General features: G+C 60.8%; 1 protein-coding gene across 3 annotated transcripts in view; it reads left to right on the plus strand.

Moving 5' to 3' along the window:
- Positions 1–328: 328 nt before the first annotated feature.
- TP73 (tumor protein p73) overlaps positions 329–26,740 on the plus strand; it is a 51,814-nt gene continuing 25,402 nt past the window's right edge. Inside the window, exons 1-3 of one of the 3 annotated variants that reach the window (XM_074334219.2) lie at positions 329–417; positions 9,970–10,065; positions 10,333–10,456. In XM_074334219.2, coding sequence (XP_074190320.2) covers positions 10,001–10,065; positions 10,333–10,456 — 189 coding nt within the window. In that variant the 5' untranslated portion in view covers positions 329–417; positions 9,970–10,000. Of the gene's footprint in view, positions 418–3,592; positions 3,683–9,969; positions 10,066–10,332; positions 10,457–16,819; positions 17,090–26,740 lie in introns of those variants that run through there. The other 2 variants (XM_074334220.2, XM_074334221.2) reach the window with 2 other exon arrangements.

A 26,740-nucleotide genomic window follows, 5' to 3' on the forward strand; every position in this document is an offset into this window, starting at 1 on the left:
AGCCAGGGACAGATTCATTGCACCCTTCTCTCTCCTTCTGTGTGTTGGGAAATTTCTACAGTGAGAAGCAGAGGAAAAGCGAGCAAACACGGGGTGGGGGAGGTGCAGGCAGGGACCCCGGCTCCAATCCCGCTCCCACTGCCCAACTCAGGTTCCCATGGGCAGGGGCATCACCATGCGGCAGGCATGGCTTCGGTAGCACTGAGCAGAGGCTGGCCTCCAGCCCCAGGGCTCTGGGCCACGCTCCGCCCCACCCTGGCCGGGCCTGAGGCTCCAGGCCGCCACACCGCTCCAATGTCATCACCTAGGCAACCAGGACGCTGCTGCCACCGCCTGCCTGCCTGCCCAGCCACAAGCCAGCCGGCCTCCTGGCCACCTCCCCTCGGCACCGACCCTCCGGGCCCAGGCTTGGCCAAGGTAGGCTTGGGTTCAGCCTGGCCCTCCTCTTTCAGGCACGAGCTTGGGGTCCTGTTGCCGGCCCCCTGCACAGCGGCTTCTCCAGGCCACTCGGTGCAGAGCCTGCTCTGCACTGCCTCCCACCTGGTGCCCAGAATGGAGTGCCCAGGGGCAGGTTGGTGGCCAGGCCAGTGCAGAGAGGCTGTGCCAGTGATTCCCCTGACAGGACTTGGGTGACAAGGACAGGTCGCTGCTGCATGGCACTCTGTGTGGCCCCAGGTTGGGGACAGACTGGGCGGGGACAGAAATGGCTCTGGTGTCATCGCCTCCTGCCGTGGACTGCCAGGAACTCTCTCCGCTTCCTGCCCAGGAGGCATAGAGCCATACCCAGGCTGGCAGGTCCTGGGGCTTGCCTAGCTGGGGGACACCACTCCTTAGCCTGATGGGGCCAACCTAGAACCGGCTTTCCCAGCTCCCCTCACCTGCACCGAGCCTCACAGGCTGCCCTGGTCTCCCTGGCGTCACCTGGCCACCTGCAAGGCGACACCAAGTCCTGGACAGCAGGAGTCACTCCCTGTGTGTGGCCCACCTGCCACCGCTGTGCCGCTTACATGGCTGGACTCCCGAGGTCAGAGGTCCTCAGGGTCCCATCGCACTTGAGGGAAGGGGCTGCTGTGGGGATTCTCTGTGAGGAAGGCAGTGTGTGTGCACGTACGTGTGTGTGCGTGCACGATGATGGTGGTGAGGAGGGTGGGGAGGCTGAGTGGCTGCCTCTCGTCCCTGCCCGGGGCCATTTGAGGCGAGAGATTGACCAAGAGATGACTAAATTGCAGATACGCAAATGGTCCCAGTGCACAGATGGGCAGTCATGCTTTACAGCCCCGCGACGCCCAGGAATCCTGCCTAGATCAATCCTGCGCCATAGGTGCGACCATCTTCATGATACACATGAGAGAACAGAGCCCCCCCCGCCCCCCGCCAACATGCACACAGCTGGTAGGCGACTGCAGGCCTTGAATCTGCGGCTGGTTGAAGCCCTTCACTCAAAAGTGCATTAACCAATGTAAATCGACGTGGAAGGGCCCCGAGGCAGGATACGCGTCCTCAGGCCCTCCTGTCCCCTCTTGCATCCCAGCACCACCCACCTGCTCCATGGTCCCCTGCCTGCCCTGGGCTCAGCAGGCCCGTGATGTACCAGCCAGTGTGGCCGTCCCCAAGAAAACCCCACTGCCTCTCTGGGAGCCGAGCCTCCCAACCCACTTCCCGAGGCACACAGACTCAGAGCCCTACCTTGGCTGAGACCTTGGGGGGCCCTGTCCCCTCTTCAACCCACCTCACTAGTCCCACCTCCGCAACCTGAAGGGCCATCCAGGGATTGTCCTTGGCTGAGCCCGGCCTGTCGGAACTTTTGTTGGGACATCTGGAGAGGGGGGCACAGCAGTGCCTTCCTCCCAAGGTCACTTTGAAAATTGAGATCAAAAAGTACAGAGGGCTCTGGGCGGGGGCCGGCATAGGGTGGGTGCAGGAGATTCTGGGTGTCATTGGCAGGAACACCATCCCAGGGCTGGGGGCAGGGGTGCCGGTGCCCTGGTGGCAGGGGGGCAGGGAGCGGGAGTGAGGCAGATGCCATTCTCTGGAACACCGACGGATGCTTCCGGAGTGAGGGATGGATGGAGGAACCAAGGAACATCACAGCAGCACAGATGAAGTCGTGTCAGATGTAAGCTGCCTTCAGAGCAAGAAAAGAACATGATTCGGGAGTCAGACTGAGCACTGGAAAGGAGCGTGGCCTCCATAGCTGGGGTGGAGGCGGCCCTGTAGCGAGGAGCCCAGAGCATGGGAGGGGAGGGTCTGTGCAGGGGGACGACATGTCTGAGTGGGGCATTGCTTTTTGAGGGATGTGAGGTGTCCTGAGGAGGGTGGCCAGGTGGGGACGATGGTTTGGACACAACCATCCAGGGCACGGTTGAAGGAGCCACGTGCTTGTCTGGGGAAGATTCCAGATGCAGAGCAGGTGCTTCCCGGGGTGGCCATTGGCACATAGAAGTGTGGCCCCTTGGGGCAGCAAGAGGGCTGGGTGGGGGGATTGGAGGAGACAGGCGGAAAGGGCAGGGGTGCCTGGCAGCCTGCTGGGGGAGCAGGTGGTGTGTGGTCAGGACAAAACTTGAGGACGACCCGGTCCCAGGTGGCCCCCAAGGCTCCTGTGCCAGCAGCTGTTTGCCTGCCACCTGCACACTTAGGCATTGATTGCACTCCTGGTGTGTACAGGCCACTCTTGGGTCCTGGTGGTGTGGCCGTGACGGAACCCTCAGGGGACCGATGACTCGCGGAGGGAGACAAGAGGAAGCAGACGTCTGTCCAGGGCTGATGAGAGCTCCCCGAGGGCCTGTCCTGTGACAGATATTGGCCCCACACATTCTGCAGGTGCTGGGGTAGTGGTCTGCAAAGGCACCAGAGAAGGGGTGCAGGGTCAATGGGGCAAGGCAGGAGCCAGCCCCTCGGCGTCTGTGTCCGAGCCACAAGCTGGTGATTTGGGGAGGGAGGGCTGGGGCGGGTTCTGGGAGCTTCATGGGCCAGGAAGATGCCTTCTGATTCAATGCTGGCTGAGATCAGAGCCCAGAGTCCAGAGGGGTGGCGGTGGGATCCCACCAAGTCTGATGCGGTGCTGGGGACATCAGGTGAGGCAGAAATAGGGGGACTGGCCAAGAGGCTACTACTGCGTCATGGGGAGGGCTGAGGGGGATGGGAGGAAGGTCACAGTCAGCAGTGAGCCTTGGATGTGGGTAGGACCTCGATGTGTGTCAGTGCAGATGTGTGGGCAAGGGACTTCCCAGGCAGGCTGCCTGGTGCGGTTGGGCAGGTGGGAATGCAGGCTGGGAGGGGGTCGGCTCTTTTGCCAACCTCCCGAGGACAAGCCAGGTAGAGTGCAGGGGTCAAGAGTGAGGACGCTGGAGCCAGACGCTGGGTTTTACTGTCCACTCGGGACAGCTGTGTGCCCTTGGGTGGCCTAACCTCTGCATGTTTCCACCTCATTCAGTAAAATGACCTACCTGCTGCGCTGGCTTGCCAGCCATTTGGAGCTCAGTGATGCTTTGCGTGGTTTTTTTTTTTTTTTTTTTTCTGTTTCGTTTTGGTGCATGTAATTTCCTCTACCAGAGAGCTGGTCTGTGGCAGCCTCTTCCGCAGGGTGTGAGGACCGTCGTCATTTTCTCCCCAACTCTGCGCAGCCAAGGGCCGCTCTCAGCAAACGTCCCCGTGAATTCGGAGCCATTTGTAGACCCTGGAGGTTTGTTCAACCATTGTTTCTTTCTAGAAGGGCATGAAGCCCTTGTCGGTGCTGAGCCACCCATTAGATTAAAACCTGCCAGATAACCTCATGGTTCTCTAGATGGGGCCCACATATCAGAGGCACCACGCACCCTGGCCTGGCTGCTGGCGGGGACCACTTGCCTTAACAGAAGCTGGTGCCCGGGACAGAAGCTGGAGTCGGGGGTAAAAGGCCAGCAGCGGCGCCTGGGGGATTCCTGGGGTCGCTCCAATCTGCCCCCACCATGGGCCCAGGAGGGAGAGAGGGCCTCTTAACCGGCACCTCCAGCTGTTTCGTATTTCCCAACAGCACCCTGCCTCAGGGTGGGGAGGCTAAACTGTCTCATCGCGAGCACTCGGTCTCCCGGGCTGGGCCACAGGGCAGAGGGAAGCAGGGTGCCGGGTCAGGCTGCTGGAGGCCTCGGCCACGGCCCCCTCAGTAGGTTCTGCAGGGCCCAGTCTTTCTGCAGTAGGTCCAGGGCACAGTTGTGGCCAGCCCTGGCCCAGGGGCCCGTCCTGACTCCACCCCACCCCATCTCATTTGGTGAGCCGGACCGGAAGGCTGCCCGGCACTCCTCTGGCCACGTGGTCAGGGTGCAGTCGGGAGGGGCAGGCGAAGAGGGGCACTGCCTTAGCTCCACGAGGAGGGGCGCCTCCTGGCTGTTCCAGGCGGAACCCCGGCCCCACCCCACCCCAAGGGCAAGGGCCACCCCTGTTCTGGGGGCAGCTGGGGCAGCAGAGGCCTCTCAGCACCAAGGATCCCAAGAGGCTGGGGTCCGAGTGCCCTGTTGGAATTGGGCTGGGCGCAGCCCTGAGGAGAGCACAATGTACGGGGGCCACTGACCCCTCCACCCAGGTAGGAGACTTCTGGACGGGGGGACATTCTGCAGTCCCCTTGGGACAGGGCCACAGGGTGACTGGAAGGGACCCTCCCGTGAAGGTCTGGCTTTACCTGCCACCTCAGGTTTCAGTCCGTCTAGGTTACTGAAATAAAAGTAAGACAGTGGGAAGGGGGTCGCCGGCATGGTGATCGTGTGACTCCGAACAACTGAGATGGATTGTTTGGGGGGTCGGGGGACAATGGAGTTCTTGGGTCTTTTCTCTGCTGAACTGAAGAAAGCCGCCCTCTCCCTGAAAGCCGTCAGTGTCCCCATCACCAGGGTGGAGTGTACACCCCACCTTGTCCCTCCCTCTGCTCAGGCCACGCGTCCACCCTCTGTCTCTGGGTTCTACGGGAGGGTGGGCAGCAGGAACCCCTGAGACTAAGGTCAGAGGGTTGGGCAAAACCGGTGGGAAGGTCGTCCCATGGAACCCTGGGAAGCGACAGGTGGGGGGTGGGGGAGTAGGATGCCCGGCAATCCTGCCCTGTGGGCCTCACAGCTGAAGGGGTGTCAGGTGATGGGAACAGGACAGGAGCGTCCTGATTAGGAGTCAGGGAGGACAGTGGCTTCCAAGAGGAGGCCGAGTCCTGGCCTGGCCTGGAAGGACACGGATGGGCGGGGAGGGGGTCATGAACCAAGGGAGAGCATGGAGGCAGCCCCCCCTGGGGTGCACGGGGACAGGGCAGGGGTCAGAGGAGACACACGGGGCAGGTGGGGACAGAGAGGACATAAAGGGATAGGGTAGGAGGCAGGGAGGGAACAGGTGGGGACAGGGCAAGGGGATAGTGAGAGGATATGTGAGGACAGGCAAAGGGTCCCGATGAGGCTGTGCTTCTGGCTGGGAAGCTGTGGATGAGAGACTGGGGGGCTGGGCAAAGCAGGGAGACAGGGCAGCAGCCCCCCCAGGCCTACAGCTGCAACCTGGAGCAGAAGGGCCCTTCGGGTGCGCGGGGTATGGAACCGCATCCCCTCCCCCACCACTGGTGATCGAAGCAGAAAACGGTTGAGCTGAGACCTAGAGATACTGTGAGTCACCCTGAGAAATCAGTGGAGCGTGCCTGCTCTCCAGAGAGCCCTGCCTGTCTCTAGGGGTCCCAGGGCCCTGCTAGTGGGGGCAGAGCCTCAGGTTACAGGCCCCGGGACTCTCCCTGAGTTATAAATATTTGGGGGAAATTTCCCGCAGGGCCTGGAGCACGGGCTGGGCAGAATCAGTGATGCAATGATTCCACGACCGTCCAGCCCCCACAAATGCCGCACCTCATATATCTGACACCCACAAATGTCCCACAGTCATTCCCCTTACCCGCGGGGGACATGTCCCCAGACCCCAGGGGTATGTGAACCGCGGAGGGTACCAGACCCCGTCATATACTAGCTTTTCCTGTGCCGACATACCTACGATGGAGTTTAGTTTACAGATGAGGCCCAGTCGGAGACGAACAACAGGCCTAGTGATAAAGTAGAACAGTGACAGCGACCTGCTGGGTAGACCTAGTGCCTGTGGTCGGTCACCGTTCAGGGTCCCTTGCTGAAGTCCTCGCAGAGGTGCCACACTTTCTGGGAAGCATGTTGCGTCACTCGAAACACGTTTCCTGTCCGTCACCCACCACCAGTTCAAGGCCTTTTCCCTCCTAACTAGCTCCCCTCGCGCACTGTGGCCGGAACTTTTGCGGCCTGAGGGGCGACAGCAGAACCGGCACCGATTTCTTTTTCCTTCTTCACAGTTTCACAGATTGAAGGTCCTTCCTCACCGTAGGTCTCAGCGACCTCAGCATTTGATACTTTTCTTTTCTTATTAAGGCGAGAGCTTTCGCCTCTTTACTTCCAGGAAGCATTTCACAGCTTCTCTCTGTCACACCCGACTGCCAGCACCCCCTCTCCTGCGCTTTGGGGCCCATATTAAGGGAGGTAGGGTGACGTGGACACAGCACTGGGATAGTGTGACAGTCCGTCTGATCACCCAGACGGTTACTAAGTGACTAACGGGCGGGCAGCGTGTACAGCGTGGAGACGCGGGACGAAGGGGATTCACGTCCTAGGCGGGATAAAGCGAGAAGGAGCGAGACTTCATCACACTCCTAGAAAGGCGCGATTTAAAACTTACGAATGATTTATTTCTGTAATTTTCTTTTTTTTTAATTTTTATTGGGGAACAGTGTGTTTTTCCAGGACCCATAAGCTCTAAGTAAAGTCGTTTTTTTTTCACTCTAGTCATGGAGGGCGCAACTCACTGGCCCACGTGGGAATAGAACCGGCAACCTGGGTGTTATGAGCACTGCGCTCTGACCAACTGCGCTAACCGGCTGCCCCGTTTCTCTAATTTTCCATTGAATATTTTTGGACTGTGGTTGACTGCAGGCAACTGAAAGCATAGAAAGTGAAACCGTAAATAAGCGGGTAGAGAGGATCGGAGTGTCCAGGGCAGCCTGGGGGTTCTGGGTGAAGTGTTTGAGTCTCTGCACCTCCGATCTTTCACCGAACATCAGCATTTCCTCTTTCCCATGCCGAGCTCCTGCCGGGGTGGCAGGTGTTCCCTGATGCCTGCAGGGACTGGGTCTGTGGCTCCGTCACTTGTGTTCTTGGGGGTCCTGGGTCTAGTACAACCAGCCCTTCAGAGTTTTGCAGGGAAGCTGGACATCACAGCACTGTGTGGCTTCCTGGTTCAGGTTCCATGGTGTCCTCTAGGTAAGACGGCCAGGGATCCAGACCCTCACTGTTCCAATGAAGAGCAGGAGTGGAAGTCCTGGGGGAGGCTGGTAGACAGCCGAAGTTGGGGCCTGCTCCTGAGGTCTGGGGATGATGGTTCTGGGGTGCGGTTGAGGGTCCCATGTCCTGACACAGAGGAAGCCCCTGCTTTGCCCCATGCAGCTCGGCCCCCTGTAGTGCCTGAGCTGCTCCCGTGCATGGCTGGTGGCGCTCACCTGGCCAGGTATGGCAGCCGGGACACAGCAGGTGGGGTACTCAGACAAAAAGGATGCCTTTGTTAATTCGAGGGTCTGTGGGAAGGAAGGGTGCAACGTAAGAACGCAGAGGAGAGTGAAAAGCAATGTCACTTCAAACATGAAACTAGTGTCCACGTTCAGGCACCTGGTCAAAGTGCGGCTTCGCTGACAGGCTCCCAGGGAGCCCTGCACAGAGGGCCCCCCATCCCACCCCTGAATCCCAGTGCCGAGCGTCCACGGGGCCAGATCCAGGCCAGCCAGCAGGAGGCAGACAGGCGATGCTGTTCTCTGTTTCTGTGTCTCACTCTGTCTGTCTGTCTGTCTCTCTGTCCCTGTCTCTCTCTCTGTGTGTCTCTCTGTCTCTGTCTCCCACAATTTTCAGGGAACCAATTCAGTGATGGCTAGCATACTCACAATGTTGTGAAGCCACCACCCCTCCCCAGTTCCAGAACATTCTCATTACCCCAAAGGAGACCCACACCCATTAGCAGTCAGCCCCCCTCCCTCTCCCCCAGCCCCTGGCAGCCACCAATCTGTCTCCTCTGGCATTGCCCGTTCTGGACCCTTCATAAATGGAACCCTAGGACACATGGTCCTTGACGCCTGGCTTCTCTCACTGAGCATAGTATTTTGAGGTCCAACCACATTGTGTCAGGGCATCATTCTTTTGATGGCAGAGTAATATTCCATTGTGTGGACCTACCACAATTTGTTTATCCATCCATCGGTTGGTGCACATTTGGGCTGTTTCTGATTATTACGAACGGGAGATGGGATCCCGCCACCCACTCGCTATGTGACGTTAACAAAGCTTTTTCCATCTCTGGGTTTGGAGGATCCGTCAGCAAAATGATGGAGGTGGAGCAAATGGCCCAGGCCAGTCAGGTTTCATGTCGGCCCACACCGAGAGGCTACCCTGATTCCTGCTCACCCACGAAGGGCTGGCCCGGGGAGTGGGTGAAGGCGGGTTGCCTGGCCTCAGCTCAGTGGCCAGCCCACTTCCTCCCAAGTTTACCCCATGCTGAATTACGTGGGGGCCTGCTCCATGCCCAGTACTCAGCTGCACTGGCCTCTGGACAGCTCAGCCCAGCTGGCAGTGACCTCCCAGCCCAGGAGGCAGCATGCAAGTGCGTTAAAACCCTGTGGATTGTATGCTGAAGCTTTGGGGTAGACACGACTAAGTTGATTTCTAACTCTGAGAAAACCACTCGGCCATTCCTGCACTTACAGTTATACTGTGTGACCTCAGCAAGTCACATAACCTCTTGGAGCCTACGGTGGCCCTCGGGGCTCATGCCACGGCTCCAGGGACCGTGATGGCCCTGGGGCAAGCCACAGGCCTCCAACAGTGTCTGTCTGCCTGGGGACAAAGTGACAGATTGCAGACACCCCCCCCCTCCCCTGATGATCGTGGGCAGGTCCAGGCCTGCCTGCTTGGGCGCTGCCAGGCTGTGGCTGGGCTGAGTCCCGCAGGCCCCTGCCAAGGACCCAGAGGCCCGCCTAGAGGAGACTTCGCCTTGGCCTGAGTGGGGCGGTGGTTTCCTGCCCCTCCCTCCCACAGCGGGACAAGGGCCCCAGCTGAGTCCAGCCTGGTCACTGCTACCTCCTCCTGTGTGGCAAGGGCCACTTCAAGGTGGTACCTGGGCACGGAGACTTTCAGGAGAGGCAATGGCAGGGACAAAGGCCAGCAGGGCCCCTGGTCGGGGCACTCCAACCCCTGGGCATCTTCCATGGTGAGGTGGCACCACGCCAGTGACAGAGCAGCTCCCCAGCCTTGGTGAGCTTCCTCGTGGGGCCAGCGGTCATTCATGTCAGGTTGCAGGACAGACCCCGCCTCAGAAAGGCCGTCTGCAGTGGACACAGCAAGGCTCGAACCCAGGGCTCTGCTCCCACCTCTGGGGTGCCCTGCACTTGCCGTCCCCGGAGGGAGTGATTTGTGATATGAGCTGTCCCCACGTCTTGGCACATTGGAGCCCCCAAGCCTGGCTCAAGCCTCCAGGCTGGAACTAGACACACAGTTGGTAGTGGTGACGGCCACACGTCTTCAAGGGCTCACTGTGCCCGGACACAGCATGAACACGTTCAGTCCATGCTGCAACGGCCCGCAGCCGTCCACACAGGGAGTGCTGCTGTCACCCCCCTCGTAGGTGGTGGCCCTGAGGAGCCCTTCCTGCCCAGGGCACTCCGGCTGGGTCTGAAGCCAGGCCTGCCCATTAGCAAGGCTGAGCGCCTGCCCGCTCACCTGGGTCTCGACTCAGTTTCCTGCCCTGGAAATGGGCAGGATGAGCTGGGGGGTGGCGAGGGGGGGTGTAGGATGAGAGCCCCTCGGCCGCTGCTCGAGCGGTGTCCTCGCGTGTCGTCGCTGGCCCTGCCGATCCCCCCACCCCAGGACGAGGAGCACAGAGAACGCCGTCCACAGGGCTCACTCCTTCTTCCTCCCCCAGAACAAGCTGCCTCGAGTAGGGTGTGGAGAAGATGAACCAGTCCACCTCCACGGCCACCGACGAGGGCACCACGTTCGAGCACCTCTGGAACTCTCTGTGAGTATTTCCTCTGAGTGGCCCCCAGGCTGGACTCAGGCCAGCTGGGGCAGGACGAGGCGAACAAGCTGGGTTGGAGCCAGGAGAGGTCCAGGGGACAGAGCCCACACGTGCTCGTGCCTCCCTGGCACTCACAGCAGCCCTGAGAGGCTGGCAGGGCAGGTGGGAGCTGAGGGCAGCCAGACAGAGCAGGGGAGGTTGGCCACGGGCTGGTCCGAGCTCCGGTCTGGGTGGTCTGGGGCTGATGGCTGTGTGCCCTCTTCCCAGGGAGCCGGACAGCACCTACTTTGACCTGCCCCAGTCGAGCCAGGGCAGCAGCGAGGAGGTGGGTGCCGTGGAGGCCAGCATGGGTGTCTTCCACCTGCAGGGCATGGCCACTCCGTCCGTCATGGTGAGTGGGGCTGCCCTCTGCGGAGGCCTTGGGGTGGGGCAGTAGGTGTGGACAGTCCTGTCCAGTAGCCTGCCGAGCCAGAAGGGGGGCTTCTGGTGCATAGCTTCCTCTGTGGCTTTGTCAGGACACTTCAATTGCAAAACAGAAACTGTATCAGCTTACATAACTGTCATTCCAGGGGTAGGAGTGGATTCAGGCATGGCTGGATCCAGGTATTTAACAGCTGCCTCCGTCTCTGGCCCTGCCCTCCCGTGGTAGCTTTGTTCTTAGACGGTCTCTCCTCTCGTGGTGAAGGGTACCAGGCTCAAAAGCATCCCTCTCCCCCGGGGCTGCTTGGCCTGTAGGGCCACAGGCCCACCTCTCATTGGTCCAGATGTGATCACATGCCCGTCTCTGAGCCTGCCCTGTTCCTTGGTCGACCTGAGTCCCCTGGAACAGGATCAGGATGGCATGGAATAACTTGGGCTCCCCCACCACAGGGATTGAGTTATGGGGAACAGAGTCCCAAAGGAAAATTGAGGAAGTAGAGTGGGTGGGGGCTGCAGGGGCAATGGACGCCCCCCACCCCACTCAGGTCTTGCCATGCTGGGCATTTTTCTTGGCAAGAGTGCAGGGCAGTGGTAACTGGGTGTGGCTGCATCCCTGCCTCTCTCTGGCCACCCATGGCCAGGACACGGGTGGCAAACAGGTGGGACACAAGGGGGACCCCTGGCCCTGGGAGAGGACCGGCGGTCCTGCTGTCCCCAGCACCCCTCTGAGATGGCCTCCTTGGCACAGCCCCCCGGACCCTGGGGCTGCTCGGTCCTGCCCACAAGCCTTGTTCGCCAGGGCTCCCTCAGGTGGGGAGCTGTCGAGGGAACTTTGCTGCATGTGTGAGGGAAACAGAAACCCCGCAGGTGCATCCTGGATGCTGCTTGCTGGCTGCTGGCCTTCCTACAGTTAAGGGCGTCTGTCTCGGGGGCACCAGTGCCAGGCCAAGGGCTAGGACACAGGAGGCAGGCAGTGCTGGGGACTCTGGAAGCCAGGAGGGCACGGAGCCTGGACCCCTCCATAAGCCCCCTCTTCCAGAACGTGGAGCCCCTCACCCAACCCACCCCAACATACACCCGTCTGAGACACCATGGACGTCTGGTGAATAGTGGGGGCTGTGGGGGCTCCAGTCACATGAACGAGTCGGGATGAAGTGGGGTGAGGGAGGAGGCAGGAGAGTCCTGTGTCCTCTGTCTGTGTCCGTTTCAATGCTAGGCTGGTGCAGGACCCGCCGGCCCCCATGGCACTAGGACAGGGCAGCTGCTTGGGCAGCCACGGCCCAGGATGTGGTGGGGTCTGGCGGGCAGTGAGCCCCTGTGATGCCTCTACCTTTGAGGACCCTCAGACTGAGGGATTTAACTCCCTGGCCCAGCCTCCTGCCTCTACTAGGAGATCATCAGGGTGGAATAGCCCATCTGACTTTAGCACCTGCTATACTCCCATTTTACAGGTGAGCAAACCGAGGCAGATGCTGGGAAAGGTGGGCCTGGGATGGGCCAGTAGTGTCGTCCTACAGCAGGATGAGAAGGGACACTCTCTGACCTGCCAACTGCTCCCCAGGGACAAAGGGTCCTGAGCCTCCAGCCCCCTGCCTGGACATCAGTGTCCCCTCTTTTTGGGATTGGTCGTAGGCCATGCATAGTGACGCTCAGGGCTGCAGCGAGACCCCACAGACATTTCCTTTTTTGGAGCCAGTGCTGTGGCTGGACCAGCCCTTGTGGGTCTTATCATGTCAGGATGCAACCAGCAGGGAGCTGAGAAGCACGAGGTGCATCACTCAGCTCCGACAGGGACCCGACTCGCCTGGCACAGGGGTCACTGGGGTCGAGGGTGGGGGCCTAGGATTCCAAGGGTTCACTCTTTACTGGTTTATTTGAATCATAAGAGCAGAAAGGGAGAAGCAGGGTCACTCTAGCAGTCAGTTCTCTAGGTTGCCCAGAGCTTCCTGAAAGGGGAACTTGCGGCTGGGGCAGCCTGGCTCCACCCAGTCGTGTGGTGGGCATTGTGCTTATTGGAGAAGCATGTCTGAGATGGATGCCTCGGCCATCTCAAGTGTCATGTCAGGCACTTGCGTTACCATGACAAAGCTAATTGTCAGGCTCTAACTCTACCTTCCCTCTGTGGTGGGACAGGAGCCGCCACCAGGCTCCAGGGCAAGGGGACCCCTGAATGCAGCCTCCTAAGAGGTCTGTCTCCCAAGTTCCAGAAGCCACCCCCACCCAGCAGCCAGGCTCACTCCTCGAGGGCAGAGGTCTGGGGAGACCGCACAAACTCAGCACCAGGAGGGCGTCCTGCGTGCAGGGAGCCAGAGGGGCCACTTCTGGGTTCTTGCAGGTGGCATACACTCCCCGACACCACCAGGAGGGTGCCTGGTACTGAGTCTGGGCGTGGAGGGGGAGACAAGCCTCTCACCAGCCATGGGTAACGAGGGTGGGGCCAACAACCTCTGCAAACAGCAAGAGAGAAAATCTGTCAGGTAGCAACACGCCTCGTAGCAAAAGTGGGCCATGAAATACCTGTGTGCAGAGCTCAGTCTCAGGGGGGTTCCCTCGAACCGCGCTGCCCGGCCAGCGCCCACACACCTCATCCTGGTCCTGCCGGGCTCCATCGTGACAGCAGTCACTGGTCCGGGCTGGGCACTGCCCATGCGCTTGCTGCAGCCCACCCCTCACCGCAGACGGCCTCCTGCGCCCAGACACAAAGACTCAGCGCAGCCCAGGCAGTGAGGGCAGCCAGCTTCAGAGACCCAGTCCTGCCTGCTCTGCCCAAGGGCCTCTGCCCAGTGCATCCAGGGGCTTGGGGCGGGAGCTCTGTCCCCCCATCCTGGGGCTTATCCAGCCAAAGGGCATGGCTTATGCAGGCGCAGTCCTCGCCTGGGGGGCAATGGTCTTCTGGGGCTGTGCCTTCCATAGTCTGGGGGGGGCTTGGGTCTCCCCCCCTTGGCTGTGCTGCTGACCAGGCAGGTTCCTCCAAGCTCTGATGAGGCATGAAAGGGAGAGATGGAGGAAGGGGAAGCCGACAGATGCTCAACAAGGCTAACTGCCCCCACTCCTCCCCACACCCCCTGTAGTCAATGGGGCCCCCTCCTCCCCTGCCCGTTCTTCAAGAGTTCCCTCCCTCCCTGGGCCCTTTCCCGCCTCTCCTGGCTCCTTTCTCTGGTGACAGCTGTTGTGGGCAGGTGGGCCACCGTGGGTAGGGCTGCAGCCAGCAGGGGCCCACTGCCCAGGTGCCACCAGTAAACTGCACAGCAGGACAGACGCCGGGGGCTCAGAGATGCCAGCGGTCACCCAAGGCAGCCTTCCTGGGTGTGGAGGGGCCTCTCTCCCCAGGCCCAGAAGGGAGGGCACCTCTGGAGTGTATACACCTCAGAGTAGGAATTGTCAGGAAACTGCGCAGCCCCCAGAAGGGGACAGGTGCTCCCTCCTCAAGGAGAGTCTGCAGCACCAAGGAAGGGTGGGGGTGGGGCTTGGGGGCAGGGAGTGGGCTCAGCTCTTTGGTCCTCTCGGGGACCCCAATGCCCCTCCCCCAGCACTGAGCCCTTCCTTCCACAGGCTTCAGTGGGAAGGATCTCTGGTGTCCACAGAGCTGAGCCCTGCCTGGCCCAGGGCCATTTGCCTGTGGGTGGTCAACCCACCAAGAGTCTCAAGGAAGTGGAAAGTGGCGTGGCATCCCCACTGAGTAAGAATGAGAACAGCAAGCGTCAGTTGCAAGGGCTGTGGGGCCGCCTGGAGGAAAGAGCTGGGACCCAAAGCAGGAGGCCGCGAGGTTCAGGGCTCCGTCTCCAGCACCTCTGGCCCCTGGACAGCCAGGACTTTGGAGAAACACACGCAAAGTGGACACTGCACTTTCACAGCTGGAAACATGTGCCCAGGTTCACAGTGTGGAGACAATGGTCATTCTCAGGCCCCCGGGAAAAGCCGTCACCACTGCTGTGCATGGGAGGGAGTGGGGGTGCAGCCCCTCTGCCCAGGACCCTCTGCCTTTGGTGTTTGCACCTGGGCTGGACAGAGACAGCCTCTCCCACCTGACACCACCTTCCGCTGGGCAGTTCCTCTGGGGCCCAGCCTTGTGCCCTGCAGGCTCGAGCCCCTGGGCCACCCCAGTGGCCCACAGTCCCGCAGAGCCCTGGCCTTCCTCTGCCCGAGGTGTGTGCCTTATGCCTCCTCCCCTGGGTATCTGTTACCTATTGCTACATAACATGCTTAGTGTCTGCAAACGACACCCACGTGTTAGCTCGCAGCCTTGTGGGTCAGGAATCCCTCGTGTATTCATTGCGTCCCTCTCAGGGTCTCAGCAGGCTGCCCTCAAACTGTCGGCCAGGACAACAGTCTTGCCTGAAGCTGGGGGACCTCTTCCAGGCTCTAGTTTTTGGCAGAATTCAGTCCCTTGAAGCTATAGAACGTAGGTCCCCACTTTCATGCTGGCTGGTGACCAAGAGCCACCATTTTCAGCTCCGCCATACCCTGCCACACGGCCCCTTCACAACCTGGCCGTTTGCTCCTGGAGGCCACGTCTCCTTTCCTCTTTGAAGGGCTCCCTTGATGAGGCCTGGCCCAACTAGAGAATCTCTTTTGATCAATTTACAGTTGACTGGTTTGTAACTCATGCTGGGTGACATCACATTCACAGAGCGCCCTCGAGGGGCTGTGCAGGACATGGGGGCCACCTAGGAGTGAGCCCCACCTCTAGTCTCCCCTGTGCTACCCTGCCCGTTTCTGGCATCTTTCACCTCAAATTCTTTTTCCTTTTGCTTTCCCCTTTCTGCTATTTATGAAACTGGCACAATTGAGAAGAGGCTGCCCTACCCGGCCCCTCTCCCAACCAGCCCTGTGCATGGAGCCCCAGCTGAGGCTGTTTTCCAATCATTGTTCCCTTGACAGATGAGGACACACTTGAGATGTCGGGGAATTTGCCCAACTTCACCCAACGCCCCCCACCCCACCCACCCCTGGCGCTGTCCCTCAGCCAGCCCACCTGCCCAGCACCATCCCTCAGGAACTGCACGGAAGGACAGACCCTCCCCAGTCGGTCAGGGTGGGGGCTCCCCATCTGAGGGCAAGGGAGGCTCCAGCCAGAGCTCCCCACCTGCAGACCCCTTCCCAAGCCCCTGCCTACCCCACAAACCTCTGTTTTCCTCGCCTGTCTCCTTGTGAGTGGGGGACACTTGTGCAGTGCGATCTAATAGCCACAGAATAAGAAGTGCAGGCCAGCAGAGTCACGCTTCCCACAGCTGTCGCCAAGGCCCTGAGCCTCAGCTGGGGCACCCAGGCCAGCCCCTCGGGGACAGTGCCTGGAAGCTTGTCCCCGCCTGCTTTCTTTCCATCAGCTGTGTGCTGTGCCTCCCTCTGCCTCAGCTCCTCAGGAGGCTGGAAGTGGTCGGGGGTTTAGCTAGAACATGCCAGAAAACGAGGATCTCAGGGTGTCTTTCCAGCACCTCGCAGGTTTTTAAGCTCTTGTGTGTGGGGGGGTAGAAGCGGCTGGGGGCTTAGAAACCTGAGGTCGGCAGTCCACAGTCACGTGATTTGTTTGTGTCTATCTGACGCCCCGCCCGAGTCCAGCAAGGGTCCCGACCCCTGTGCCAAGGGCAACTTTGTGTCAAAGATGGTTAAGTCAGAATGGAGATTCCGACTCCCCAGGAAGGGAGTGGTGGTGGCCCCTGTGATGTCCCCGCTAGGCGACCCCCGACACAGAGTCCCCCGCATGCTGAGGGTCGGGCAGTTGGCACTCTGATGGGCAGGGTCCCAGCCGTCTTCTGCTGGGCCACCTCCCTCTGTGTCAGGACTCAGCTCCAGCAAGGACAAGACCAGGGAGTGGCAGGTGGGCAGCCCGGAGTGTGTGGGCTCTGGGTTCTCCCACTCAGTCTGCTGCATGGGGCCACCCCCGGGCTGCCCTTTCCATCGCCAGGCTCCCTGGGGGGTCTGGGGGCAGCAGTCTCCCCGAGTGTCTCTCCTCTCCACTCAGCCCTTTGGGGTGGCCCAGTGGACCACACCATGTTCCCTGGGCAGGAGGGAGATGGCTCCGCCCCGAGTGCCGGGCCACCCGACCATCTCTTCCTTTGGGGTGGCCTGGCCTTGCAGACAGAGGTCTCAGGGACCCGGGCTGGCCCCCTCGTGTTCAGGGGCGGAGGCTGGTGGCTCCCAGGGCCTCCGGGGGCGGTGTCTCAGATGGAGCGGGTGGAGCTTAATTGTGGAGCGGGCCGCTCGCCCCGTACGCCGCCCCCTCCCCGGGCAGCTCCTTGGTGCGGTCCAGCACACCAGTGGGCAAGCTGAGGCCTGCCTGGGCTCTGATGAATAGTCATGAGGGCGAAGGGGTGGGCGCCCGTTTTGTTGTTAGATGCAGCGAGTTGACAGGACTAAGGGAGAGGGCGAGCGAGAGGATGCCAACAGAAAGCCCACCTGTCCTGCAGCGTCCTCGGCTCTTGCCCCGCTAGCTGCACAGCCTCTCGCCCGGGCCCACGCCACCCGCTGGCCGCCACTCTGCCCCTTGCGCCCTGGCCACCCAGACCCATGCCTCGTTCCACAGCACGCCAGCTCCCCGGCGTGTGCAGACCCCCACGCGCCCACCATGCTGTACGTCAGTGACCCCATGCAGCACTTCGCCACGGTAGGTACGCCCTTCAGATCTATCGGGGGACCCTGTCTCCATCCTTCTCGGGGGACTCGGTGGGGCTTTCGCCAACGTGGAGGGCTCAGAGGGGTGTTCTCTTATCTGTGTCCTGGCCGGGCACCTGCTGCCAGGGGGGGCGTGGCCATCCAGGGTGAGCAGAGGCAGGCAGGAGGCGCTCAGGGTGGGGGCAGGTCCCGAGCATGGAAGCAGGTGCCTGTCCATCCTGGAGAAGCTCAGGGGACCAGTGTCTACTGGCTGGGCAGGACCCACAGGCAGGCAGAGGAGGGCGGGCGGGTGTCTGGTCAGGGCTGGGTGGCTGCCTGGAGGCACGGGGGTTTCTGAAGCTCCTTGGCTTGGGGTTGATGGCTCCGTCCCAGGCTCAGGGTCCCCTGGAGATCGCCTTTCTCCCCGGAGCTTGGGCTTGAGGCCACCACACCTGTGCCGGGGCCAGGAGCATCCTCACCTGGGAACCTGATCATTTGACCAGACAGGAGTGCTTCTCGCTGGCTGAGGGCTGGCGAGGTGTGGGTCCAAGCTCCAGGTCGAGGACCTGCAGAAAGCTGGCCTCACAGAGGGACATCTGGCCTGGCAGAGGGAAAGGAAGGGACTGCAGCTTATACCTGGCCCCTGTGGCCTGAGCCCCGGGGACCTGAGCTCATTTCCAGACTTGCCAGATCCCTGGGGCCAGGCAGGTATCAGGCTGCTAATTGAACAGGTTGGGGTGGGGGGGATGCAGCTGCCCCGCACGTGGCCGTTTTCCCTGCAGGGAGGCAGATAGAGGGGGGGCCGTGGGTACTGAGGGACATGGGGGACTCTTGTCTAAGCTTTTCCCTCTAGTGAAGTGGTGAGGCTGTTGTGCGGTGTGTCCCGGGGCCGGGGTGGGAGCTGTGGACCCGCTGCTCTATGGACACGGACGTCACCGCCCCACATGAGCTGTGGGCAGCAACGGTCAGCCACGCCATTGCGAGGCTTCTCCGAGAGCAGGGGCAACTGTGTCCATTCATTCATTCATCCTTTATCTCAGCAAGTGACTATGGAGCTGCCCTGATGTATCCATGCCCCGGCCAGGTGGGCTGGGCTGGGTCAGGCTGACTTGTGAGAACGCCTCCCTTTCTTGTTTCTGTCCCAAAGGGACAGTGTGTGTGACCCTGCCCACTGCGTGGACATGACCAAGAGAGGAGTGGTATTTGGGCCAAAGCACCTTAAGCCCCAAATGAAGAGCGAGGTTGAACTTGAAAACTTTTGTGGTCACCCTGGTGGTTCCTGAGAGCCCACCGGGCTGACCCACCTTCCTGAGCACTGGTCACCTTGTGCGGGAGCAGCATGACAGGACACAGCGCTTTGTCCCCTGCGTAGTGTGGAGCGGAGCCACCCCCTGCTCCACAGACAGCTCCCACAGACAGAGACAGTGCAGCCGCAGCAGCAGGCCTTCAGAAGGGAGAGACAATCAGGGTGTCAGGAAACACTTACTAAGCGCCTACTGCATACAAGGCATACGGAGGGAGAAGGGACATGATCCCACACAGCTCCAGAAGGACCCTCTGCGGAGAACAGGCCACAGGAGGGCAGGGCCGATGCTGGGAGCATCGGACGCTGCACCTGGGACCGGGTGGGAGCCATGGGTCCACGTGGGATTTGCTGAGGGGCTGGATGTGAAGGGAAGGGTGACTGACGTTTTGACCTAAGTGACTGGGTGAAGGGAGCCATTTATTCAGATGGGAAACTGCAAGAGGGGATTTGGAGAGAACAGTAAGCATCTGCTGTGGTTGTGTTGTGTGTGAGACACTCGTCAGCCATCACTTGGTGAGAAAGAGCAGCAGGTGTCACAGAGTGGGGGGCGGGAGGAAGAGGAGGAAGTGGGGGGCATGGGAGGGAGAGCATGGAGTTCCTGAAGCCCCCTGAGGGTGGGAGGGTCCAGAGTTGCTGACCTTCTGAGCAGGACGGGCCTGAGAAGTGCCACCAGGTAGCCTGGACCGGGACATCAGGGGAGTTGATGGGAGGCAGTCAGACGAGGGGTGCAGTTTGAAGATGACATTCAAATTGGGGGCAGAGGAGTCAGGAAACCCGCATGGTTTCTTATCCTGGGCCTTGGGGTGGGGGGAAGGAGTGTGGGCCACGGTGTCTGAAGCTGCCACTTGGACACTTGGGAGAATGTGTCTGTGGAGCAGGAAGGGGTGGGTGGAGACGACCAGTGGGGAGTCCCACGTGGGTGGCGTTTACTGTCAGGGCTGGGTCGGCGGTGAGTAACCAGAGGGCAGAGAAGCAGGGGCCCAACACAGGGCTCCCCAAATGGGAGAAGGCAGAGGGAGAGATACCACAGAGGAGACGAGAGGTGCAGGCTGGGAAGCCTGGAGACGGTGCCGGGAATGGGGGTGCTGGCCGGAGGACGCTGCTGACAGGTGGGACGGAGGGGGACTCTGGGAACCCCCAGGGGACACTTCTGTGACTGAGCTGGGAGTGGCCAAAGGGGACACGGGGCTCAGCTACAAGGCATCCTCTCCCTGACCTTCTGCCACGGGGCACCAGGGTGGGATGGACTGCTCCAGGAGGAAGATACCAGAGCCTCACTCAGGGGGACACAGGGGTCACTCACTCTGGCTTGTTGCACCTGAGACATTCCTCCTGCCCAGCCTCCTGCCCCCTCCGCCAGGTTCACCATTTGTCCCTGCAGTTCCGGCTCCTGCCCGCCTGTCAATAGCCCCACCTGGAGGGCCAGTAGGAACTCACCTACCGGCTCAAGCTGAGCTCCCACCTTCCCCCTGTGACTCGTCCTGTCTCAGCTAGAGGAAAAGCCACTCTTCCTTCTCGGCGGAAACCTGGGAGCTGCTCTTGACCCCCCTTCCTGAACACCCAATATTCCGTTTATTAGGAGTCTGTCAGCGTCCTGTCCGAATGTGCCTTGCCCCCACAAGGCTCCGGTTGCTGCTTTTGACTCAGGAGCCGGAGGTCCCTCCCTCCAGCTCAGCCCTGGGGGCTGCTGCCCGCTGCAGTGTGGAGGCTCTGCCTCTGACCAGTCCTGCACTCCGCCCTGCCCCTCAGCCCTTCCTCTGGCCACAGGCCCTCTGCTCACTGGTCTCCAGCCTGGAACCTTCTGGGGGCCGCACCCACTGCCCCGGTGGCATCTTTCACCTCTGGCAGGCAGAGCTCCACTGATACCTTCTCCAGAGCCCCTGGCCTGGGCACCCCTGCCCCTGCCCTGCCCCACCGGCTGCCTTTGTCTTCAGCCTGTTTTGAAGCTCCCCCCACCCCGCCCCTGCACACTGGCTTGCTTGCTGGGGGGCGGGGTGGGGGGCACAGCCACACCTGCATGTCCTCAGCTGCCTCTCAGCACCTGAGAGGGTACCCAGGAGGTGCTTCTGGAAGGACTGAACACCCTCCCTGCCAGGAAGCTTGTCCCATCACAGAGCTGGGGGGAGGAGCTGGGGTCTGTCCACTCTGGAGCCCCGAATTGGGGAGGGCGTGCGAAAAGCAGGGGCTGAGCTCTCACGGAGTAGGTGCGGGCTGTGTCTCCAGCGCGGGCCGCTCCCTCGGCCTGGGGTGCCCCCCACCCTGCAGCTCTTTGTCCTTTCTTTGGGCGCCTGCTCCTGTCGCCTTCACACAGGGCCCTTGCTGGTGGCACACCCCTGCCCCACCCCTGAGTCCTTCACTCACTCGTCACCACCCAGATTCTCCCTCTAGCTGGTCACTCTCACTCTCTCCCCCTGAGGAGGGTGCCACCAGACCACCGGGCCTGGATTAGCCTCTGGAGGATGGACAGAGCAACGGACAGAGGAAGGGGTGGATAAAGGCTGTCAGAGTGACGCCTGGGTCAGGCTCCAGGGCTGCAGACAGCGGGTGGGAAGGCTGACCAGCCCCTAGCGGTGCTCAGGGAGAAGGGGGGCAGTCGGCACCCCGCCCATCGCAGAGCGCCCCACCTTTATTCCAGGTCCTTGGCACCCTGGGAGGTCGGGTCTGGATGGGGCCTGTTTCCTGGTGGTTAAATTATGGCCGTGCATCCCGTGGGCCACCTGCCTGCTTATGGGCAGCTCCACAGAGCCTGGCAGGGCGCCTCCCAGACCTCACCAGGACCCAGCAGATGCTCTCGGTCCTCACTCGTCTCAGTATCGCCATCTGGAGGTGGAGGCGGGCAGAGCTTTGGCGGCTGGGCTTCGAAGTCCTGCAAACACACGCCTTGGGGGCTGGGGCTTCTGGGGGCACGTTTCTCTGGTGCGAGGTGTGGAAAGTTCCACATGGCCCTGGCATAGGATTGGGCAAGGCTTGCCTCAGCCCCGGGTGAGAGTGTATGTGCATATTTTCAGGAGGAGAGGGAGCCTTTCCCCCAGCACATGTCAGATCTTGTTGGCATTTCCATCCGTTTAATCACAGACTCCGGGAGATGCTGTGGGAAATACCAGCAGGATGGAGGTCTTGCTCCGAGTGGGATGGGTTATCTTGGAGCTGAAGCCAGACTGCATGTCAGTCACTTAGCTCTGGGTGAGGTCGCACCCAAGCCCAGACATGCCTGCGAGAGAAGATCAGGGAGTTTGAAGTTCCATACTCTATTTTAGAAAAGTCTGGTGTTCTCCTGGGGGCACTAGGGGTCAGAGCAGACCCAGCAGGGCACAGGGCGGGTACCCCAGGGGCCTGGCGGACCCTCCCCGGGATGCTCCAGGCAGATCCCTGGAGACCAGTCCCCAGGTGCCCACCTGAACCATGATGCAGTAGCCGACAGGTGATAAAACCGACATATGTCTGCCCTGCTCTGAGCTCCTGTTTCGTGTGGGGAGGAGGATTACGGAGACCCCGCAGAGCAGATGCCAGCAGTGGGGAGCAGAGAGCGGGGGCCTCATCCCAGGAGGCAACCTCTCAGCATCTGCGCGGGAGGCAGGGTGCCAGCCCAGTGGAGATCTGGGGAGAGGCCCCCGGCACCACAGAGGCCCTAGCACCCAGCGCCCCTCCAGTTCACATCCACACTCTGCTCCCAGGAGGAAGCCACGGCCGATGTTGTTCCCCCCTCCCCCCCCCCCCCCCCCCCCCCCCCCCCCCCCCCCCCCCGCTTTCCTCAGAGAGCAGGACCACACCGTCGGGCGGTGGTGAAGGGCAGGCTCGGACCCCAGTCTCCCGACCTGTGGGCCTTGCCGTGTGGGCTCAGCTCCATCCCCTGGCCAGGAGGGGCCAGCCAGGCCAGGCTGCTGGAGGAGGCTTCCTGGGTAGGCAGGCTCTGAGCAGGGACGGGAGCGTGAGGGAGTGAGAAGGGGCTGGAAGGTCAGGGCGCCACCAGCCAAAGGCCACGGGGTGTGGTGAGAATGAGCCAGGAGAGGCCGTGCGCTGGGCCTGCAGTGGGCAGCTAAATGCGTGCAGAGGCCAAGCTTGGAGGGGAGCCGAGAACACTGTTCATTCAGACAGTTCACTGGGGCTGTGATGTGGGGGGTGGGGGATGCATCGACAAGGCCTCAGTGCAGCACTAGATGTACAGGGGTGCTGCAAGCTCCCGGATGGGGGACACAGCAGATGGAGCTGTGTGGGGCCTGGCCGGGCACGACCTGCCACATCTGGGGAGGTCACAGTAGGCTTTGCTTTGCCTATGAGAATCTTGTTTTGTTTGGAACGGCTCTGAATGTCTTTGTTCCCCATTGCCGGGAGTCTCTGAAGGGACGGAGAGCTCTGATAGCACCAACTCAGCAGCTAGGCTGCCCTTTCTGGGCATTTGGGGGTTCTTTGGGTGGTCCTCCTGAGCCCGGCAGAGGTCCCAAAGGCAGAGGAGCCTGGGCAGGGACCCAGGTGGCTGTCTCCCACGGGCTGCTGTCCGTACAAAGCAGCCACGGGCTCCAAGTGTGGCTGGGAGATGTGCTAGGTTCCAGAAGGGCCTCCCTGGGGTCAAGGATGCGACATGCTGAGCAAGTTTAGCGAGGACACCTGTGGAAGCTCTTCGCTGCAGGGTTTGTAAAGGCGTGAACAGCCAGAGGGAAACAGACGCGCCCCCCACCATGCCCCCCCCATCAGGAACACCAAAGCTGAGCCTTGAGTTCCTTCTGGTGTGGTGGGCCCTTCAACATTGCTGCACACAGGACCCCTCTCCTCTTAGAAATGCACACGCAGCCTGCTGGTCCCAGCTGGGCCCCTCCTAAAGGAGCAGGGACACAGGCACAGGCCGGAGCGCCACCCAGGCTTCTCTAGAATCCTGCATTTAAGCCCCAGCTCACTGCCACGGGGCAAACTGGCACCAACAAGGACCCCTGTGGGACCCTGCTGCTCAGCCACTGCCATCAGATCTCCCGGCCTCCTATGGCAAACAGAGTGGGCCCTTGAGCCACGCAGCCACGCCACTGGAGAAAGGCAGGCTGGGGCAGGGCTGGGAGGGTTGGGGACAGGCGGGGGTCCTGGCACTCCCTGGAGGCAGGACCACGACGCTGCCCAGGGCCAGAATGTCACCTGTGTCTGATGGGAAGGGAACAGGACTCTTTGCAGAGCTGCCCTCCTCTGGCCAGCTGAGATGCTGCTAGATGCCCTCTGTAGGCATTTTAAAGAGCTGAATGTGTTTAGGTGCTGTCCTAGTGTGTGCACGGGTCCTCTTCTCCCCCACCAGTGTGTCTCCTGAGGGGAGAGGAGCTCCCGGTCAGCAAATGCTTCGTGCTGCATCTCTCTGAGATTCGCCTCACACACTGGCTCTCCTCAAGGCTCTGATAAGGTCTGCAGGAGGGCAGCACACTCGTGCCTACAGCACATACTTTGGGCGCCGGGGACTGACCTCTGGGCAGCTGCTCACATGAGCTGTGTGTGTCCTGGAAACTCAGTGCGTCCGTAATATAGAAATCAGAAATGGAAACAGTAGAAAAGCGTCTTCACTAGATTTGTACAACTAGTGGAGAGAGAGACATTTGCTCCCCAGGAGTTTCGTGTCTCTGACGTCAGACATTCCTGTGAGAGCCCAGATTCCGGGCTGCGAAGAAACTTTCTCTCTCCTACCCCAGGAGGACGCTCCTCCCTTCCCCGGATGGTTGGAATTCTAGAAACACGCGTAGGGTCCTGGGTCCCTGCTCATGTGGTTGCCAGCTGCCTGCGTCAGTACCGGACAGGCTCTTCTGCACTTGTCTGAGTCGTTTTGTTACTTCTGTTTCTTACTGAGTCCCTTCAAGTCCTTTCTGGGTGTGGAAGGAAGGCCACACACCATGAGCAGCTGGTACATTCTCTGCAGAAGGGGACGTGGGCCCAAGCAGGCCAAGCTGCCAGAGAAGGTCAAGGTCTTTCTAAAGCCAGACCTCCCAGGGGAGCCACTCAGAGACGGGCCCTTGGGGTCTTGGCTGGGCTGCAGTGTGTGACGGTTTCTCCTGACCAGACTTTGAATGAACAGCAAAAACACTGAAAGCATGAAGTGTGGATGAAAGCGGGGTGGGTAGGCTGGCCTTCCCCTGGCTTATAAAAGAAGGAACCAGACCGATGTGTTTCCTCGACGGCCAGTTCACGCCCGAGCTCCCCCGGGCAGGTGGGTGAGGGCTCGGTAGTGAGAACAGTAGACACACTGTGTACTTGTCTGCTGGCGCTGCTCTCAGCTCTTTAGTGTATTAACTACTGGGCCCTCACAGAAGCACCAGGTACGAGCCCACTGGCTGTGTGTCATGACATTCAGCACGCTACACAGAGAAGTGGGAGAGGAACTCAGGGACAGATGGAGCCTTCTAGAAAGAGGTGAGATGAATGGCATCCCAGGAGGGGAACAGCACGAGCCAAGGCCCTGTGTGCCCAAGGGTGGCTGGAGGCAGGGCCTCCCCGGGAGCAGTAATCAACGCCCACAGGTGCAGGCCTTTGTCTTTGAACCTCTGCGCCCTGTGGGGGGCAAACAGATGCTTCTTCCCTGCTCCGTGTTCCCCAGCTGCCCCTCCTCTCTCCCCATCAAGTCCCTCTCACCAGATGAGCCGCCCTGAAGCGGAACCTCTGGGGACACACCTAGAGGAGTGTTAAATGTTACTGACATGTGTTTTCCTTACGTCACACACTACATTGCACCCAGGTCCCCAAGGGCCCATCTCTGATGGGTCCCCTGGGAGGTTTGACTGCAGAGGGACCTCGACCTTTGCCAGCAGCTCGGCCTGCTTGGGCCCCCGGAAAAATAATTTCCACCCCGAGAACACTGTGTGTGGCACCTACATAATCTGCTTGGTCAAAGCCCGTCTTCACTCGCTGGACATTCTGTGGCTGCTGGCGTGGCCGTGGACGCTGGGAAGTGGGTGCTCAGGAGGGAGCTGGGACACAGATGTTAACACAATTTATTTCCCATCTATATCTGCCAAAATCATTTGAGGTGGTTTCCAATTTTTACATCGATAAACACATAAAAGGGGATACTTGTAAAATGCAGGTCACAATGGAAGGGCCAACCCCGTGGAGCAGGAAGGACCAAGTTCACCGGCGGTTCCGGTGGGGGCAGAGGAGGGTGCAGGGGAGACGCCCCTGCCGTCAGAGGGAGGTGGCCAGAACAGGAGTGGGTGTGCTGGGCCCACATGAGTTTTGGGGTCTGTTTGAGTTTTGGGGTCTGTTTCACTCAACCCTGAGTTTCTGAGCATCCAGTTGGGTGCCAGGTGCCACACGATAGGTGTGAAATGATTTATGTCTCTGGGGTCCTGGGGCGTCCCGCTCACCCTATCCTGGTGCTCAGACCGTCCTCTGAGTGAGTGATTGGGGGTCGGGGTCCCCTTCCTGCTCCCTGGCGTGACTGGCCCAGCCTCAGTTTCCTCATCTGCAGCCCCAACCATGTTGGGCTTTTGTGTGATGAGGTGAGATGTGTGCGTGTGGCAAGGTGGGCTCCCTGGATCTGGGGAGTGTCCTGGGCACGAGTAACTCCTCTTGTTGGAAAGACACAGGTTAGTGTTTCTGGGCTCTCCTGATCCCCACAGGAGGCCCAGACTGTCGGCATGGCGGTAGGGTTCCGTTGTGGTGGGAGCTAGGATGGGTCACCCCCAAGGGCAGCCCCCTGGGCCTCGCCCCACCACCCCACTGCTCCTGGGGCAGCCTCCTGGTTTCCTAGGACTTTTGCATCGTTGGTAGAGGCCAGCTCCCCCCCTTCCTGAGGGAGGGGCTTCCCAGGCAGTTCAGGACATCCACCCAGGGGCTGGGCCTCTGCTCACCCATCGCCATCTGCAGACCAGTGGCCGCAGCCTCAGGTCTCAGCCCCCAGCCCCATCCTGCATGTGTTCCGCCCTGTGTATGAGCACACGCATGCACGTGGCCCCAGGGAGATAGCCTGTGAGTGCCTTTGGCTGACAGGGAGCATGGGGCATGCACAGGACGCTGCATGGAGGGCAGGTCTTACCCCCGGTGCCCAGTGTTCTGCTCCCAGCTGGCACAGCATGCCAGGATGCTTTGTGGGGCAGAAGGACCGGAAGGCTTGGAGGGGCCACCTGGCCCTGGCGTTGAAGGCTCGGGGTACCGTCCTGCCCTGCTGGACGCCTGGCCCAGCCCCTTCCAGAGCCCCTGGCCTCAGAGGCCGGCCTGATGCAAATCCTGTACCTGGTCCCTGGAGGGAAGGCCCCCCGCCAGCTCCCTCACCCCGCTCGCTCGCTCGCTCGGGCCCTCCTTGGGTCGGGCCCAGGAGCCCTGTACGCACATGTAGACACATGTGGGCCGCCGCAGGCCAGGCGTGTCCTAATTAGCCCACTCTCTTGGGAGTTCTTA

Source organism: Rhinolophus sinicus, chromosome 14, assembly GCF_057876585.1.
Source record: "Rhinolophus sinicus isolate RSI-liver-muscle chromosome 14, RSI-T2T, whole genome shotgun sequence".
Classification (NCBI taxonomy): domain Eukaryota; kingdom Metazoa; phylum Chordata; class Mammalia; order Chiroptera; family Rhinolophidae; genus Rhinolophus; species Rhinolophus sinicus.